Here is an 18406-nt window from a genome sequence, read left to right on the forward strand (position 1 = left end):
CTATACTGTGGACGAGTGGCGGGCACGACTTAGAGGGAGACTGTCAGTGCATGAATGTTGTGAGGGGGCACCGTCCGTACTGTGTGTTGGACGGGTCCCCGCAGGGGCTCACTCAGAGCGGGGGGTCGGGCTCGCCCCGGGGCGGGAGATTCTCTCTGTGACCGTTGCAGAGACCGTCACCGCGCGAGCGCGCCCGGGGAGCCGTTTGAGAACTGGACTGGGGCCGCGCCAGGCGCCGGGCAGAGGCCGCCTGTGACTGCAGCCTCGCTCGGAGCGGCGGCGGCGCCATGCGGCTCTGGCTGCTGGCCGTGCTGGGGCTGGGAGTGCTGGCGGGTGTGTGCGGCGCACAGCGCGGGAGGGCCAGGCCGGTCCTGCCCAACATCACCAACAAGACCTTCATCGACGCGTGCGTCCGGGAGCACAACAAGCACCGCACCGCCGTCCGGCCCGCTGCCGCCAACATGCTCTACATGGTAGGGAGGGGCCGCTCGGGGGCTGGGCGGGCTGCAGCCCCGTGGGAGACAGGAGGAGGAGTGGTGGGAGGGGGCGCTGCCCACGGGGGACATTGGAGGGGGCGCTGTCCCACGGGGGACGTTGGAGGGGTTGGTTGGAGGGAGCGCTGCCCACGGGGGACGTTGGAGGAGGGGCTGATTGGAGTGGGTGCTGTCCCACGGGGGACGTTGGAGGGGCTGATTGGAGGGGGTGCTGTCCCACAGGAGACTTTGGAGGGGTTGGTTGGAGGGGGTGCTGTCCCACGGGGGACGTTGGAGGGGCTGATTGGAGGGGGTGCTGTCCCAAGGGAGACTTTGGAGGGGTTGGTTGGAGGGGGCGCTGTCCCACGGGGACGTTGGAGGAGGGGCTGATTGGAGGGGGCGCTGTCCCAAGGGAGACTTTGGAGGCAGCGCTGTCCCATAGCCCCTATGAAAGATCAAGGCTGGAAGCAACCTAAGAGTCAGAAATGGAAAAATAAAAATATTAATGAATAATTAACACTTAAATGGCTGGTGCTGCGAAAGCACTTTATAAAGGGAATGATGAAGTATAATTGTTCCTATTTTACAGATTAAACAAAAAGGCCTCATCTACAATGTAAATCCAGCAGGCGGGGAGCCATTTACACTACCGTTAAATACAGATCAACTGTGTGCTGTGGACAGGACCAAAACATGTTTTAACATTTCCACCACATAAAGCTTCAGCCTTGAGCTTTGTCGAGTTGCTGCCCAGTTCAGAAACACTATTCAACCCTCTCACTGCAAGAGTAAACCATTCGGTACCAGGGGCTACCCGGTTCTAACTTGGCTCCCCCCAGGCCTGTTGGATTTGCAGTGTACAGAGAACCTTTCTTGTTTAGAAAGGGATATTGAAAAGGGGCCAGGCCATTACAATTCTCCTTTACTGCAGTGGAAGCTGCAGCCTCACCTCTCGATCAGACCCACACATTACATTCATCAGGGTTGAGGGTGAGGGAGTGATTCATTTATAATTATATTTAATTATTTAAATATCTTATTTAATGGCAGCCAAGGAAACTTGACAAGAGAGATCTTAAGAGAGGGAAATTCAAGCTACCTCTGGGACTGGGAGGTGCCACAGGGCATCATGGGGACTGTAGTCTTTGATGGTGTCACACACACACACCTCTCTCTCTCTCATCAGTTCCTTGCCCTCCTCACAGCATAGGCTGGCCTGGGAACATCTGTGGCCAGCGTGATGGATTTATCTAGTTTCTAACATGAGAGCAACATCCCATCACTGAGAACAATGGATGTGAAAATAAAATGTCAAGCAGCTTGACTGGTGAGAAATGTTTAGGGATCCAAAGTGTGTATTGTTACTGTAGCCATTCTGATCCCAGCATAGTAGAGAGACAAGGTGGGTGAGATAATATCTTTTATTGGACCAACTTCTGGTGAGAGAGACAAGCTTTTGAGGGGAGCTTACACAGAGATTCTTCTTCAGGTCTCAGAAAGGTACTCCCAGCATCACAGCTAAGTACAAGATGGAACAGATTATTTACCATAAGTAGTTAATACAAATTTCAAGAGACTATTCAAAGTGAAGTGGCCAGTTAACACTAGGTCAAATGACAAAGGATGAATGTAAAGAAATAACACAAGCATGTAGGGACAAAATTAGAAAGGCCAAAGCACAAAACAAGATTAAACTAGCTAGAGACATAAAGGGTAACAACAGCAAAGAGTCCTGTGGCACCTTATAGACTAACAGACGTTTTGGAGCATGAGCTTTCGTGGGTGAATACCCACTTCGTCTGATGCATGTAGTGGAAATCTCCAGGGGCAGGCATATATATGCAAGCAAGAAGCAGGCTAGAGATTATGAGGTTAGTTCAATCAGGGAGGATGAGGCCCTCTTCTAGCAGCTGAGGTGTGAAAAACAAGGGAGGAGAAACTGGTTTTGTAGCTGGCAAACCATTCACAGTCTTTGTTTAATCCTGAGCTGATGGTGTCAAATTTGCAGATGAACTGAAGCTCAGCAGATTCTCTTTGAAGTCTGGTCCTGAAGTTTTTTTGCTGCAGGATGGCCACCTTAAGATCTGCTATGGTGTGGCCAGGGAGGTTGAAGTGTTCTCCTACAGGTTTTTGTATATTGCCATTCCTAATATCTGATTTGTGTCCATTTATCCTTTTCCATACAGACTGTCCAGTTTGGCCGATGTACATAGCAGAGGGGCATTGCTGGCATATGATGGCGTATATTACATTGGTGGACGTGCAGGTGAATGAACCGGTGATGGTGTGGCTGATCTGGTTAGGTCCTTTGATGGTGTTGCTGGTGTAGCTATGTGGGCAGAGTTGGCATCGAGGTTTGTTGCATGGATTGGTCCCTGAGTTAGAGTTACTATGGTGCAGAGTGCAGTTACTGGTGAGAATATGCTTCAGGTTGGCAGGTTGTCTGTGGGCGAGGACTGGCCTGCCACCCAAGGCCTGTGAAAGTGTGGGATCATTGTCCTAGGGCTCAAGCATAACCTTACACTTTAGGACACCACCCTTACCCTGTTTCTAGGGCTCAGGCGTCAATTTAGGTACCCACCCTCACCCTTCTGTGGGCTCAGGTGTAACCTTACACTCTTCAGGTTTGTGGGGTCTTTTACCGGTGAAAGAGCCTTACACACTAATATCTTTATTCTCTATTTATTAACTGTTACCAAAACCAGAATGCACACACTACCCATACAATGCTTACCACTCCCAATAAGACAGATGAACTTTTCTTGATGGCCAGTCAGGATCAGGTTCATCAGGGGGACTCCAGGTTCTGCATGGTGTCACTGGCAGAGTATTGAGGTCTGGCAGCTCTGTTTGAGGCTGTGTTCTGGAGTTGGTTCCCAAAGAACTTCCTTTTGGACCCCAGTTTACATCGTGAAATTTAAGTCCTTTTTAGCTATACCTTAACCAATCATTATACTAAAATTTTACTAACCAAACAATATAACAAAATTCTCTAACCAGTGCTACCCCACCAACTTAATTAATTACACCTAGCAAAATTAATTATGTAACAGACAGAAACATAAAATGACAAAACAATAAAGAAATGAGGATTTCACAACCGCAACTATTGATAAGTGATTTCTTGCCAGATAGAATGCTATCAAACTAAGTTTTGTTTAACCATCTTAAGATCTGTTTCTTTATCTGGTGATAGTGGGTGCTATTAGGACAGGGTTTCTTTAGCAGCCCGATACTACATTGTTTTAATGTAGTCTAGATGGAATGTGAGGATGTGACTTCCACCTTCTCAGCTAATGGCTGCTACTCGGCTGCTCTTTTAATATAGCCGGAGCTTATAGGCCAGTGGTGAGTAACCTGCGGCCCGTCAGGATAATCTGCTGGCGGGCCGCAAGACAGTTTGTTTACATTGGCTGTCCGCAGGCATGGCTGCCCGCAGCTCCCAGTGGCTGCGGATTGCTGTTCCTGGCCAATGGGAGCGGCAGGAAGCAGCGGCCGGACGTGCCTGCAGATGGTAAATGTAAACAAATTGTCTTGCGGCCTTACAATAGGCCTTATAATACGGCTGCAGACAAAGGCCTTATTATTACAGAACAGGCCCAGAACAGCTCATTAGCCTCCCCCATACCAGTGTGAGGGCGTGCCCTTCCAGATATGCAAACTGTTTCTTTTGTTTTATAACTTACCATTTTCTCTCTATTAATAAATCTGTTTAAGAAAACTATTGTATGTGTGATTTCACACAGATGTTCCACAAAAATCTCTCATTCTCTAAGGACAAGTGCTGAATAGTAAGGAATTTCAGGAACCTAATCCCTCCACTCATGGTCTTGGTAACACGAGGCATGGGGAGGAAAGTATCCTCTCCCTTTAATGCATATCTGGCAGCACAGGAGAGAAACCTAGTGTTCAAAGAGATGTGCATTAGTGAGGGTGCAGCTAACATTAATATTCCACTTGTGAGAATTATCCCAACCAGAGTCAGTCACTTGTGGTGGAGTCAGTTTTGAATGTGCCTTAATCAACAACATTTATCTCAGTAGACAGATACCAGGATATTCTTGACACAATTTCCTGGTGTTTTCATGATTTCAGTTACAACTAATGGACTGCATTCATTTAAGCCAGTTTTCTTCACAGTAAGACTACACAAACAAGCCAATCCTTATTCTCCAAGAAACAAAGGATTAGAGTAACCAATATAGTGGTGGGGGAGTGCAGTGAAGGGTGATGATCCCCAAACTGTGCGGCCTGCCCCCCAAGGGGGTATGGAAAAACATTTGGGGGGAGCAGTGGGGCCCAACTCTGCCCTGACCTCAGCTGTGCTCTGGTCCCGCCTCAGCCCCGGCTCTGCTCCCGGCTGCAGCTCCAGCCCCAGCTGCAGCTCCAGCCCCACTCCCAGGCATGGCCCCACTCCTGGCCCCGACCTTGGCCCCAGATCCTGGGTGTGGGGTGTGGACTGGTAAGAGGGGGCACAAGCAAAAAAGTTAGGGGAGGGTGGCTTGGGCGGGTGGCTCAGGCCAGCCCCACATAGAGGCAGAGGAGAGGGGTTTGGGCTAGCGCCGTGCCGCATGGGGAAACGGGGGCCGCCTTACGCCACCTATGTGCCATATGGGCCCCTCAGGCCAGCTCCACGTCGCATGGGGGAAGGGGGCCCCTCGGCCAGCTCTGCGGGGTTTTGGTGAGCGGTTCCACACAAGGAGCGAATATGCTTACCTTACCACAGGCTCCATCTTCCAGCCCAGCCACAGGGTGAGGTTTCAGGGGGAAGGAAAGGAACAGAACAGTGGGGCACCAGTTAGAGAGGAGGAGCAGGTGCTGGGGCCTGGTTCTGGTGCTCCTGCAGGGCCCCCAAATTGGCTGGGCCCCCTGGGCACAGGGCCCGTTGGCCCATGTGATAATGCGCCACTGGCTGGAGGATTTTATGTGTATTTACCTGTTTCCATAAGCTCTGTTTCAGAAAATGTGTTTTTAAAGAAGTAATACGCACAGAACCAAAACTATGGTATTTATGCAATTTGACATTTGCTTGATTGATATGTGAACACTAAAACTCCCAAATAAACTATTTGACAAAAAAAAACCAGTTGTGTGTAAAGTAATGTAAATTATTTCAGTCACTTCTTTCTTAAAAACAAAAATGTATTTTTTAAATTTTATACAATGATTATTAAGTGATCTTGAAAACTAAGGCCATGTCTACACTCATGCTGCACTTAGTACATTGCTTATGCATATGCATACTTGGCTCCTTCTGTTGGCCGTGTGCGTACTCACCAGGAGTGCTAGTATTGATGTAGAGTGTGGTACATCATGGGTACGTATCTCACTGTGCCACTTGCCACCACTGGGATACTCCAGATCTCTTTTAATGTCAACATCAGGCACCCAGGCACACAGGTGAGTGTTGCCTGCTACCAAGTAACCCAGGAAGGAAAGGGGTGGGGGTTTACACACACTTACCCAAGGTTCCTTCCCCTGCATTGGGCTCATCCAGGCTTGCCTGGTGGGACTGGTTGGACTGCAGTGGAGTCAGAAACAGATCCTGGCTCACTGGGCAGCTGGTTCCCTTTCTTCCATACACCTCCTTCTCCCAGTTCACGGCAGAGGCCTGTGACTCGGGCTCTTTGGATGTATACACAGTGCTGTTGGGGTGGTGGTGGTGGCTCTGTCAAGTAGGGCATGCATCTCTTTGTAAAAGCAGACAGGTTTGCAGACCAATTGTTGGCCTCCTTAGCCTTCTGGTATGCCTACCAAAGCTCTTTGGCTTTCACGCAGCATTGCTGGTCCCTGTCGTAGCCCCTGTCCTGAATCCCCAAGCAATCTGCTCATAGATATCCACCATTCTATGGCTGGAGATCCAATACCTCCTGTCTGTGTATCTGGAGCATGTAGCTGGTATGGTCAGCTGGGCAGTTGCACTCAACAGTGGAGAGCTGCTAGGTGTGCTCGCCAAGCCAGGCAATCAGGAAAAGGAATTTCAAAAATTAACAGGGCTTTAAGGGGGGGGAGGGGCTTCCAGTCTCTGTAACCTTTGGAAGTGGAGTTCACAATGGTGACCAGAGCTGTCAGCACTGGGCATTGTGGAACAGCTGCTGGGGGACAATAATGGTCAACTTAAGTAATGCAGTAATCTACACTCACACTGCGTTGACCTAAGTACATCAACCTTGGCTCTATATCACTTGGGAACATGGCATTATTAAGTTGGTGTAACAGGGCTCTCATGTTGGCGGGAGCCAAATTTAAGTGTAGAGACATGCACCACTAGGTCAAGATAAGCTGCCTTGTGTTGACCTAACTTTGTAGTGTAGACCAGACCAAAGTTTTCTACACCAACGCAATAAAATAAAATGTTGCAATGAGTCATAGAAGGTGATTCATTCTATAACACAACTGTCTTTTGTTCTACATCTGCAGAAGTGTTAACTGCCCACTTCACTTTGAATGGTCTCTTACAACAATCTGTTCCTCTTTGTATTTAGCTGACACACTCTGGATATATCTACTTAGCAACTGACACTTGTGGCTGGCCCGTGCCAGCCAGCTCAGGCTCACAAAGCTCAGGCTCTGGGGATGTTTCATTGCTGCATAAACTTCTAGGCTCTGGCTGGTGCCCAGACTCTAGGACCCTGTGAGGGGGAGGGTCCCAGGACTTGTGCTCAAACCCAAAAGTCTACACAGCAATGAAACAGCCCTGTGGCCCGAGTCCTGCAAGACGGAGTCAGTTGGCTTGATCCAGATGCAGACATCTAGTTTCTGTGTAGTCATATCCTCTGAGTACCTTTCCCAGACCTTACAAATAGCTCTATGTAGGTTCGAAAGCTTGTCTCTTGCACCAGCAGAAGTTGATTCAATAATCATCCACCTTGTCGCTCTTCTATGAGTAAGTCAGTTTACATTTCTATACAGCTACCCTAAAGTTCACTGGTAAGTTAAAGACAGGATTTTGGAGTGCATGACTGGATGACAGAAGGGGAACAAAATATTTGTATAGTTTTACAGAATGACAATTTTAGTCAAATTCAATTCATAGCTATTCATTTTCTACCTTAATTTGTCTGATGGATACAAACGCCATTGTAATTTAACTCTCTGCATAGCTTCTTCAACTTTACTGTTTTGCAGACTTGGGATGCAGCTTTAGCACGGACTGCGAGGGCATGGGCAAAAAAATGCCTTTTTAAACATAGTCCATATTTAATGGAAAAATATATGTCCCATCCTCATTATGGGCATGTTGGAGAAAATATCTGGACTGGACCTTACGGGTTATTTAGTGTCACTGAAGCCATCAAATTATGGACCGACGAAGTCCAGCACTACAATCTTCAGACTAACAAGTGTACTAAAACATGTGGTCATTATACTCAGGTAACAATTTTCATTGCTAAAACAGTTTACACAGCTCAAAGCATAATCCCAAGAATTAGAATTGGTGGAGACAATAAATAATTACCAGTTAGTGGAAAATAGCTGTTATAGTGAGTGACCCATACCCCCACTTTCTTTCAGTGTTCCATTTAGATACTTGTACAGCCCCCATCATCATACTGTCTGCTAACTCTTAAGATAGTTTGAAAACTATCACCCTGGGTTACACAACAACTGTGAAAAACTTCCTAGCTAGTACTGTGATTATGTTAACTTTTGTAAACAGAAATCTTCTCTAACTTGGCGTTCAATCTAGCCAAGGCACCTCAGTCCTCTTTTCTAAGTTTTTCAATCTTATAAGAAATAAAGAAAATTCTGTAGGGGAAAATGGGGAGTGTGATGGAGCTCCACTCACCACACTGGTGACTCCTGCTGGCCGTCTTGGGGATTAGCTCCCTAGGTCAGTATGCCCACTACCGGTGGTGCCTTGTCCGCCGTCACTTCTGCTCCCGGACCCACATCACTCCAAGGACCGCGGCATCTTCTTCATGACACAGCCCTCTGGCTGTATCATGCTCTATGCAGTGGGGGAGGGTATGAGAACCTGGGCCCACCCATTACTCCGTGTCCCAGCACAGGGACCCTATAGATGGCAGCCACATGCTGCATCCCCTCCAATTCATCAGTACCTTTCCCTGGACCACTTTCCTATGGCCCCAGCACCCTCTTTGCCCTTGCCTCAGGGCCTCAACCTGCAAATCCCAGCTGCCAGCCAGAAGGTCTCTCTAGCTCTCCTGGTCCCTGCTAGCAGCACTGCTTTGTCTAGGGTGCTAGCTTCTTTCTGCCTGACTAGGCGCCTGATTTCCCCTCCTTGAGCTCCAGGCAGCTACTGATTCCACTCTGCCCTGCAGTCTTCTTCTAAGTGCCTGCCAGGCCCTGATTGGCTGCTCCTTGCAGCCCCTCTCCTATTGGCTGCTTTTCTCTCAGCTTCCCTAGGGCTCTATTAACCCCTTACAGGCCCGTGTAGGGAAGACGCCCCATCACAGGGGGGAAGAAAAGAGGTAACTTGTTATTTGACAGAAATATAACTCTTTTATTTGTATCAAAAAGGTAAATAAGCTTTATGAAAATCTTAAATGATTGTGAATCCACATGAACTTTGAAACAGAATTGTTTTCCAGTATGGCAAATGTTGTCACATTTTACCTCTCTGAAGCAGTAGTTAATTTTGTAAGGCTCAAATTGTTAGCTAACAGCCAATAGAAGTGGGTATTTAAACAAAAGACTTCATCCTTTATTTTAATTATGAAACACCAGATTGTGAGTTATGCTTATATGTTGATCTTGCATTTTTTCATGCAGTGAAGCCTATTAACAGCCACCAGAGTGACTGACAGTTCATCAAGTGGCTTCTACACTTATGGGACCAAGGCAGGTGTATTGTGAACTTCCAGAATCAGTGTCAGTGGGGGCCAATCACCTCTTCCCTTCCCTCATGTAGAGTTCTGAGGTTATAAAAGTGGGTGTTGTCCCAACTGCCTGTTTCTTCTAATTGCCAAGGGTGCCAGATCATCTAATTGCCCCTCAATATCCTCAATGCTTACTTTGGTTCCATGGTCCTTTTAAGATCCTTCAACAGGTTAATCCAGTCACTTTTGAACTCCAACTACCCCGCTCTCTGAAGATTAATCTGGTGATTCATGTATCACTTTTGAAACCCTACACAGAAACCCTTTCCCTCACAGGACCCAGCCGTCTCTTCCATCAGTACAGGTACAGCTTCCCCTCTGAAGAGAGGACAAGAGAGGAAATGTAGTACATGTGACAGATGTTAGCCATGTTGCTTGATGCATTACTGCAAGATGTTCAAACACTACAGTGATAAGGTTGATACAAAAAAATATATAGAATAGAATACCTAATATCTGATACTGGCTACTACCATCAGTGCTGTTGTGTGTGTTGCTGAGCCCTGCCTTGGTGCTACAGACACCTAAGAACTCTCATCCTGGGTCTTCACTGAGCCCTTCTTTGGATGAGAGTAGTAAACAAGCTTCACATTTGAGAGGGTCCCAGCTTCAAATCCCCCCATCTTGGAGGAGGCAGATCTTCTGTTTCTGGACCCTAAAAAGTGATGAATATTTTTATACTCACTTGAACTTAGGTAGTGACATTGGCCAGTGGGAAAAAACAGTAGGCTGGAGCTTTTGGATTCACACTTAGGGGTAAAGACAAGTTACCCAGGCTTATTGGTCTGTAGGGTATATTCCTTGCCCCCCCCACACACCCCTCTGCAGGTGAGAATTGCCTGCTATAAAGCAGAGTTGGCTATATGACTTCCTCATCTCGAGATGCATTACCCTGTCATGTCATCTCTCAGGGAGCTGATGCAAGACAATGTCACTTTTCTGTGGATGCCAGAGATAGACCTCTTGATTATTTCCAATCAGAAATATTTGTTCTGCCTATGGTGTCTGCCCATCAATCACATTGAGCTAAAAGGAGCACATGTGATGAGACACCCTCAAAAAACATCTATTTTTATATCTTAATCTGTCTGTTCCAATGAACGTACTCTGGTTTGCGTAGTAGGAGACCTCTATCAATAAAGCTGAATCCTACACTTTGTCCTTTCTGCGGCACCAAGAGTTTTCACCAATTGCCAGACTGACATAACTATTTTTTCTCAGCTGTCAGGACATCCAAATCTATATCCAGACTTTGGGCCTCAAGAAAGTGTGCAGGTTCTTCTAGTCCTTGGAACTTCACACACACAAATACTACTTTACTTGATCCAAAAGCAAAAGGTGGCTAGCCCTCCATATGCCATATTCTATATGAAAAATGTGGTCTTACTTGCATCATCACCTTAATTGCTGTCTAAAAAGGTGTCTGATTTCAGTTGCTTTCAGGTTACTAGCCTCACTATTTCATCAAGATACATTCACATCCAGGGAGGTAGGCACCATAACTTGAATGTCCAAAGGTCCTTAAGTTATCCACCTGGAACCAACCTGGGGGACTGGATAGAGCCACTTCTCCCTTTCCCTTCCTTTCTCCCCCTTCCTTCCTCTCCATTACTCTGTCTGCACAGACCTGATTGGCTGGAGGGAGTGCCATTCCAAACCGAGGCCACAGAATTAACTACAGACCACCTGGGAGGGTTTGAGCCAGTGAGGCAATGGCTGGGGAGAGGCAGGACAGGGAACAAGCTTGGGAAGATTTAGAAAGAGAAGAAAAAGAAAAACAAAAGAAAGAATGAACATAGGCAGCAACTCTGAGCTGGGGCAGAGACGGAGACACCACCAGAGTGCAGAGCATGAACTAGGAGCTGCTTGGACGAAAGCTAGCTGCTACACTGGGGCTTGCAAAATAGGACTTTTACAGCTTGAAGCCAACAGGACTGCTGAGACCACGCAGCAAGACCCATCCTCACAATGCATGCCAGCATCAAAGTGCACAAACAGGTTTTGGGGGAGGGGAGATTTTTATTGGTGCAGAGCAGATAGTCAGTATGTGTCTAGCTGGCAGGGTGTGTGTGTGTGTGTCAGTGTGCTGCATACTGTATCGGGGGCAAAGGAGTCTATATAGCCCCTGCTACAGTTACTGACCTGGGCCTGTTCTTGTCTTTGCCTGGGTTAAGTAAAAGGGCTGTCGTATTGTTAAGTGTGGTATTTGTTCCAGTGGTTAACTCTGACCTGCTCAGAGGGAGGGTTGGTGTTTGTACAAAAATGTGTGGTTGGGACCTGGGACCCCTCATCCAATCCTGGCATTCCCCTACACAACAAACCTAGCCACAAGTTCCCTACACTATTACGGGAATGAAATCAGGGATCAGTCCATCACAGCTCAAAGACTGGTCAGGTGACTCAGACTATGAATCACAATTCTTATGACCTAGCATATGTTCAACTACTTGGAGATATGAAAGTGTACTCAACTAGATCTCAGGAAGGTTCCATAGCATTCCCTCACATTGTCATCATCATAAAAATGTACAAGGATGTTAAGCAAAATTCTATACGTGCATCAGGTAGTTCTTTTTGGCAGCTGAAGCTTCATTTAGGAGAGCGAGAGATGCTGTCGCTTCTATTATACTCTTGAACTGGGATCCAGAACTGATGCTTATTTTGGCAGTTCTGCTGTCTTTGTCACCTAGAACTCCTCAACTTGCATTCCTGGTGGTTGTACTACTCGCTAAACTCCCATAAGTGGGAATGTGCAAAGGCCATTTGAAGAAGAAATGGGTATTTACCAGTAACAAGTTTTTGAAGATGAGCTTGTGTACATTTACACATCTCACCCACTTTCCTGGAGTCTTGGATTAAGAATTCTAAAATTAGTGGAAGGAATTGAGGAATAGTTGGGACCACTTCCCCCTTTTTACTGTGGGAACCCTAAGAGGAAGGGGAAATAGAGAGTGAGTGACCAACTGACACTGCTGCATAGAAGATTCTGGAAACTTCTGGTACACATTCCTTGATCCAACAAGTGCAAACGTGCAGAAGCTCATCCTGAAGAACTCCAGTAAGTGGTAAGTAATTTTTATTTTTCTGTATTGTAATAGGTGGCTGTACAAAGCAAATAAATCAAAGGACTCTCATGAGAACTGAGATGCTCCTGGCTATTAGAACAGTTCACATTGAGCACAGTTTAAGCTTTATTTTGTAAAAGAAAAAAATCTTATTTCTTCTAGGTTGTTTGGGATAATTCTCATAAGGTGGGCTGTGCTGTTGTTTTTTGTCGTATAACTGCCGGAATAAGAAATGCGGCACATTTTATATGCAACTATGTACCAAGGTAAGTTATTTTTAAAACATTTTAAAATGAAGACAGTATTAATAATATTTATTCCTCTAAAAATAAATTGGAATCCATACACATCAGTAGTTTAGTGTGTGGAATCAGGGAAATGATTCAATACTCAGTTAATTCAGGCATCTAAAGACCCATGAACTCTGATTAATGGTGCCTGGCAGAAGTTGGCTGGCCCAAGGACTAGCCTACCTCTGACAGGCTCCACCAGGGAGAATGGGGTAGCTCAGGTTCACCTGGAGGTAGTTAATTAGCCAGGGAAGCATCTAGGCATGATAAAAGGTTAAGGACTTCAAAGGAGGAACTCCTGAGGAGAAAGGCAGTTTCCAGAAAGAGGATCCCTCCAATAGACCGGTGAGAAACTGCCTCAGAAGCAACACAGCAAAGAGGGAGAAGAAGAGTGAGAGGCTTGGGAAGTCTACAGAGGAGGAGATGTAGCTCAAGGAGTGGCCAGGGACTGAAGGATTGGTTGTGGCTGTTCCAAGCAGAGAGCTTGAGCTGGAACCCAATGGCGTGGACTTTGAAGAAGGACTTTGAAGAAGAACGCTCTAAATCCAGAAGATCTAGGGCTATTTAGCCACCACTAGAACCATGGAACTTCCAACTCCCCATTATTTTGAAGGGGGCAGAGACTATGAAGAACTAATGCAGAGGGCTGGAAGATGAACACCTGAGTGTGATGGCATAAGGGGTATGATGTCAGCTGGTGTAACTTCCCATCTTGCCACAAAGGGGTGCTAACGGATAAAGGCCCCGTATAATATCACCTGTCAGTAGTTTTAATTTTGTGAGCTTTGTTAGTAAATCTTACACCTTCTAACCAGGGCTGGCTCTACATATTCGGCCGCCCCAAGCAGTCATGCACGGGAGACGCCCCGGAGCCCCGGGAGCAGCGGACCTCCCGCTGGCTTGACTGGTGAGGATCCGCTAGTCGCGCGGCTCAGCTGGACCTCCCGCAGCTGCGGACGGTTGGCTGGTCTGGCGGCTCCGGTTGAGCTGCCGCAGTCATGGCTGCGGGAGGTCCACCGGAGCCCCGGGACGACCGGACCTGCCACAGTCATGCCTGCGGGAGGTCCAGCCGAGCCGCGCGACCAGCGAACCGTCCGCAGTCATGCCTGTGGCAGGTCTGGTTGTCCCGGGGCTCCGGTGGACCTCCCGCAGGCATGGCTGTGGCAGGTCCGCCGGCCCAATCTGCTGCCCCTGACGACAACTGCCGCCCCACGCGCGTGCTTGTCATGCTGGGATCTGGAGCCGGCCCTGCTTCTAACAGAGGAGGGAACTTCTGCACTAGGAGAGGCCTTACATTGTAGGCTCTCTCTGTGGAGTAATTTCTAAATGCATGAACCAGATAATTGGTTCAAAGTTAGATGGGTGTTTCAGTGCCTGTAGCAAGATGGAGTGCCCCACCTCTGAGACTGACAGGGATGAACCATTCTCTGGTGGGCCGAGCCAGGCTGGCCCCGCGGCCGCAGGGAGTGCAGAGCCCTTTAAATCCCAGCCACGGCAGGGAATCAAAGGGCTCTGCATTGCCCGCAGCTGCGGGGAGCCCAGAGCCCTTTAAATCCCAGCCCGTGGCTGCTGATTGCCCGCTCCATGGACCCCTGCCCTAACTGCCCCCCAGGACCCCCACCCCCTATCTAAATGCCGCTGGTCCTTGTCCCCCGATTGCCCCCTGCCCCTAACTGCCCCTGGGACCCCAGCCCCTATCTAAGCCTCCCTTCTCCTTGTCCCCAACTGCCCCTTCCTGAGAGCCCCCCAACTTCCCCTCATGACCTCACCCCCTACCTGTCCCCTAATGAACCCCTGAGACTCCCATGCCTATCCAACTGCTGCCTGTCCCCTGACTGCCCCCCCGAACCTCCGGCCCATCCAACCCCCCCTGCTCCGTCCCTTGACTGCCCCCTGGAACTCCTACCCCTTCTCCCACCCCCAGCCCCCTTACCTTGTCACTCAGACCAGCATGTCTGGCTCCATGCAGCTCCAGACATGTTGCTGCCATACTCCCCGGTGGAGCCCACAGCCCCCCCACCCAGCACCTGCCTTCCAGATTTGAACACCTCAAAATTCAGGGGTGCTCAAGCTCAGTTTGGGCAGCTGTTACTTCATTTCTCCCAAATCAAATATACTGATCTACTGTAACTTGCTGTAGAAAAAGTAGGATAAAATTGAGCAAGAAATGCTTATTAGGACTGGAATTGCTATTTTCAACAGCCATTGCCTTTTTGTTTGTTTAAAAGGAAGACAGTGATATTGCATTGGCAAATTCCCCATAGAAAGAAAGAGTGGAACAAAAGAATAATAAAGGCACCTCAACTTTTCCTCATTTATGGAGGACAGTCTTATAATATGCATCCAGATATCCTCCAATCACACAAGCTGAAAATTGTTCCACTTTACTGCAGCTCTGTAACCATACGGGAACCAATCCTGTCTGTGTTTTGTGCACATCCAAAATTCCTGCTGACCCAGGGCTGGGGTGGCAAGAGGTGTGGTGGGGGCGGGCACTGGTGGAGGGGAGCCCAGGGCTGGGGCAGCAGCGGGATGGGGGGAGGGCACTGGTGGGGAGGAAAAGGGGAAGCCCAGCGCTGGGGTGGTAGGGGGTGTGGGTCAGTGGGGGGAGAGCCCAGGACTGGGGCAGCAGGGGAGTACAGGGGGGAGCCCAGGGCTGGGACGGGTGGCAGCCAAATTTTTTTTTGCTTGGAGCAGCAAAAAACCTAGAGCTGGCCCTGCCGGAGCCCCAGGCCCTTTAATTTGCCCCTGAGGGCTCCCAGCCACCTCTTCACCTGGGAGCCCCCGGTTGACTTAAAATCAAGTATCACCTCCCCACCCCCAACCTTCCTTTTTGGCCCACAGCTGTTTTGGTGGGGCGGCACTGGGGAAGGAGGGTTTGTTTCTGCAGGGCTGGGCAGCCCTGGGGCAGGGTGTTTCTGCGGGGCCCGGAGGTTTTGGCCCTTAGCTGTTTTCTTTGGAGGAATGTGGCCCTCGCCACTTTACGAGTTGTGCAGGCCTGACCTAACACATTTCCTTGCTATTACTTACGCTTTGTAATCTTAGATGCTTATTTCAGATCTGGCTTTAGGAGATGTATTTTTCCTGCCTGGGTCCCTCTCTGTCTCAGAAAGCAAAGAGAGCACAAAACAAAAACCTTGCCCCACAGATTTGAAAGTATCTTCTCCCCTTATTGGTCCTTTTGGTCAAGTGCCTACCAGGTTATTTGAGCTTCTTAACCCTTTACAAGTAAAGGATGGATTTTATGCTACCCTTAGCTGTATGTTCATGACAAAGACTAATTGCCTTGCCCTGCCCCAACTGGTCAGGGCCTAAGACTCTTTGCTGACACTTACTCTACTAAACGTGTGTATTGGCTATCAGTTACTAGATGGTGTAGTGAGGTGGAGTGGCCTCCCTCAGAGCAGGGCCATCCTTACCCATACGCAAAGTATGCAGCTGCGTAGGGCACCAGGGCATTTGGGGCACCAAATTTCCTGGTGCCCTGTGCAACTGCGTGCTGCTCCAGCCCCTGCTCCGCTTCTTCCCACCGCCTCTCTGCTCCAGCCCTGCCCCCACCCCACCCACAAAGCCCCTGCCCCTGCTCCGTCCTGCCTCTTCCCGGCCCCACTCCCCTGAGGACAGAAGCAGGGCCGGGTCTGCACTCATCGGCGGCGGGAAGTGCAGTGGCCCAGACCCAGCCATGCTGCTGGTGAGTGCTGAGGGGTGGTTCCCCCTGTCTCCCAAGCAAGCAGCTCCCATTGGCCTGGAGCGGCGAACCGTGGCCAGTGGGAGCCGCGATCGGTGGAACCTGCGGACGGGGCAGGTAAACAAACAGGCCCAGTCCGCCAGGGGCTTTCCCTACACAAGCGGTGTCCCAAGTTTGGGAAACACTGATTTAGAGTAATGAGGAATTGTGATTACCCCAAAACAAGCAGTTAAAACCAGGAAATTCAAAGTTAAGGTTAATCTTAAAATAAATGCAAACATCTTGAGTCACAGAAATGCACAGTTAAGGCACCCAAATAGCCTTAACTCTGTCCTGTAGGAACACCATGCAATAACCATACAGTATGATTAATGCATTTTTAGTGTTTGTAGTCCTAGATTAAATTTCACAATTTCTTTTTCTATCAACCCTCCTCCCCTCCCTTGGTATCACTATATGGCAAAGTTAAGGTTGTTTGGGTGCTTTAACTGTGTCAAACCTGAGAAAAGGCAACATCTATAAGAACATGCACAATGAAAGTCTCTGTGGGGGAGAGGGACTGTTAAAGCATACTTCACTATAAGGATACAAACTGACATTAATACCGCACTTCCTGTATGGCTTATTAAAATGCTGCTCTATTAAATTATACTAGTGTAAAATTGCCCAGCATTTAAAAAAATGCTGGGCAATTTCCCTGTTTTCTGTGACCAAAAGTAATCTAACCAAGAGAAACATTTCCATTAAAGAATGCAAAGCTATTGAACTCCTGGGCCTAGCTATAGAACTCTAAGAAGGAAAGGTGTCTGGAAAAGGGGAGAGGACAAGAGGGGAGGCACTTGGACCCTGAGAGATTGGAAGGGTTACAACCGTCAGTGAACATAAAACAAGCAAGTATCTTGGCCCCATAAGATTTCCCAACAGCATAATGCTAGGAGTTGTGTCCTAATAGTTTCCATATCTACATGCAGAGGCGCCACCGCCTTTTTTATTTTTTTTGTAGCATACAGAAAAAAGTACATCTTAAGCCCAGTCTCTGACCAAACAGCAGTAATTCAGGACTCATCAATTATCCATATTTAAAAACCTCTCTGGTGAATTTTAAAAGTGCAAATACTTTAATTTGGCTAAATTCCTCTTTACAGTGTATCTGGGAAAGAAGACACTTTTATGCTGTTTGTTAGCCTGTTTCTTTTGTCCCAGAATATGTAAAGGTATACACCTGGAAAACAAAGATAATATTGTTTCATCTCCAGTTGTGTGGAAATGTCTGGGACTCCAGGTATCCAACCACTGGAGGCAGTGGGGAGGAACATCTATAGGCAGCAAGGGGCACAAATATTACAGTTCAGGAGGTTGCTGCATTGTTTTCTCCAGAGAATAATGTAGCCAACATGTCACTAGACTGAAAGAGCTTGAGAAGCATAACTGTGAAATGGCCTACTGGCTGCCAAAGAATATGAAGTAGGGGGCGGGAGTGGGAGAAGGTCCTACTAAATCAGGAATTTGAAGGTATGTTGGACCTGGTTTTTACATAGGGATTCTAAAGCACTTTACAGTACACAATAGATCTTTAAAATAAAAGACTAGGAAATTAGCCTGGAATTATTCCATTAATAGGAAGGTGTGTGGATGTGTTTCATTGGTACCCCCAACAAATCATTTTGCAATCAAATTTGAGTTTGTTACCCCTATTCTAGAAGGATGTCGCTTTCAGAGGCTTTATATTTGTGACAAGCTTTCATAATACATTAGATTTTTACCATCTGAGTTTTCCTCTCCATTTCACCACTTCATTTATAGAGGTATCTGCTTTGTATGAAATTACTTCCACTTTGCCTTCCAGAGTGATATTCAGGCATTAATCTTACAGGCAGATGAATTTATCAGATCCAGCATACTTCAGTTAAACAGCCTTCATATGAATCTTTCATCAAGAGTTAGGACGATATCCTAATTTTCAACTCACAGCCTGCACTAATTTGAGAGAAGTCAGTGCTGTTGATTTGGTCTTTTTTTATTAAGCACTTTGGTCCCAATTAAGCAA

The 18406-nt window shown here is 47.7% G+C and overlaps 1 protein-coding gene across 1 annotated transcript in view; it reads left to right on the plus strand.

The window, feature by feature from the left end:
* The first annotated feature begins 144 nt into the window (after positions 1–144).
* The window catches only part of LOC123343822 (glioma pathogenesis-related protein 1-like), a 46005-nt gene continuing 27743 nt past the window's right edge, over positions 145–18406 (plus strand). The window contains exons 1-3 of the mRNA XM_044979253.1: positions 145–473; positions 7602–7847; positions 12544–12647. Coding sequence (XP_044835188.1) covers positions 288–473; positions 7602–7847; positions 12544–12647 — 536 coding nt within the window. The 5' untranslated portion in view covers positions 145–287. The remainder of the gene's footprint in view (positions 474–7601; positions 7848–12543; positions 12648–18406) is intronic.

Source organism: Mauremys mutica, chromosome 1 (genome assembly GCF_020497125.1).
Source record: "Mauremys mutica isolate MM-2020 ecotype Southern chromosome 1, ASM2049712v1, whole genome shotgun sequence".
Taxonomy (NCBI): Eukaryota; Metazoa; Chordata; order Testudines; family Geoemydidae; genus Mauremys; species Mauremys mutica.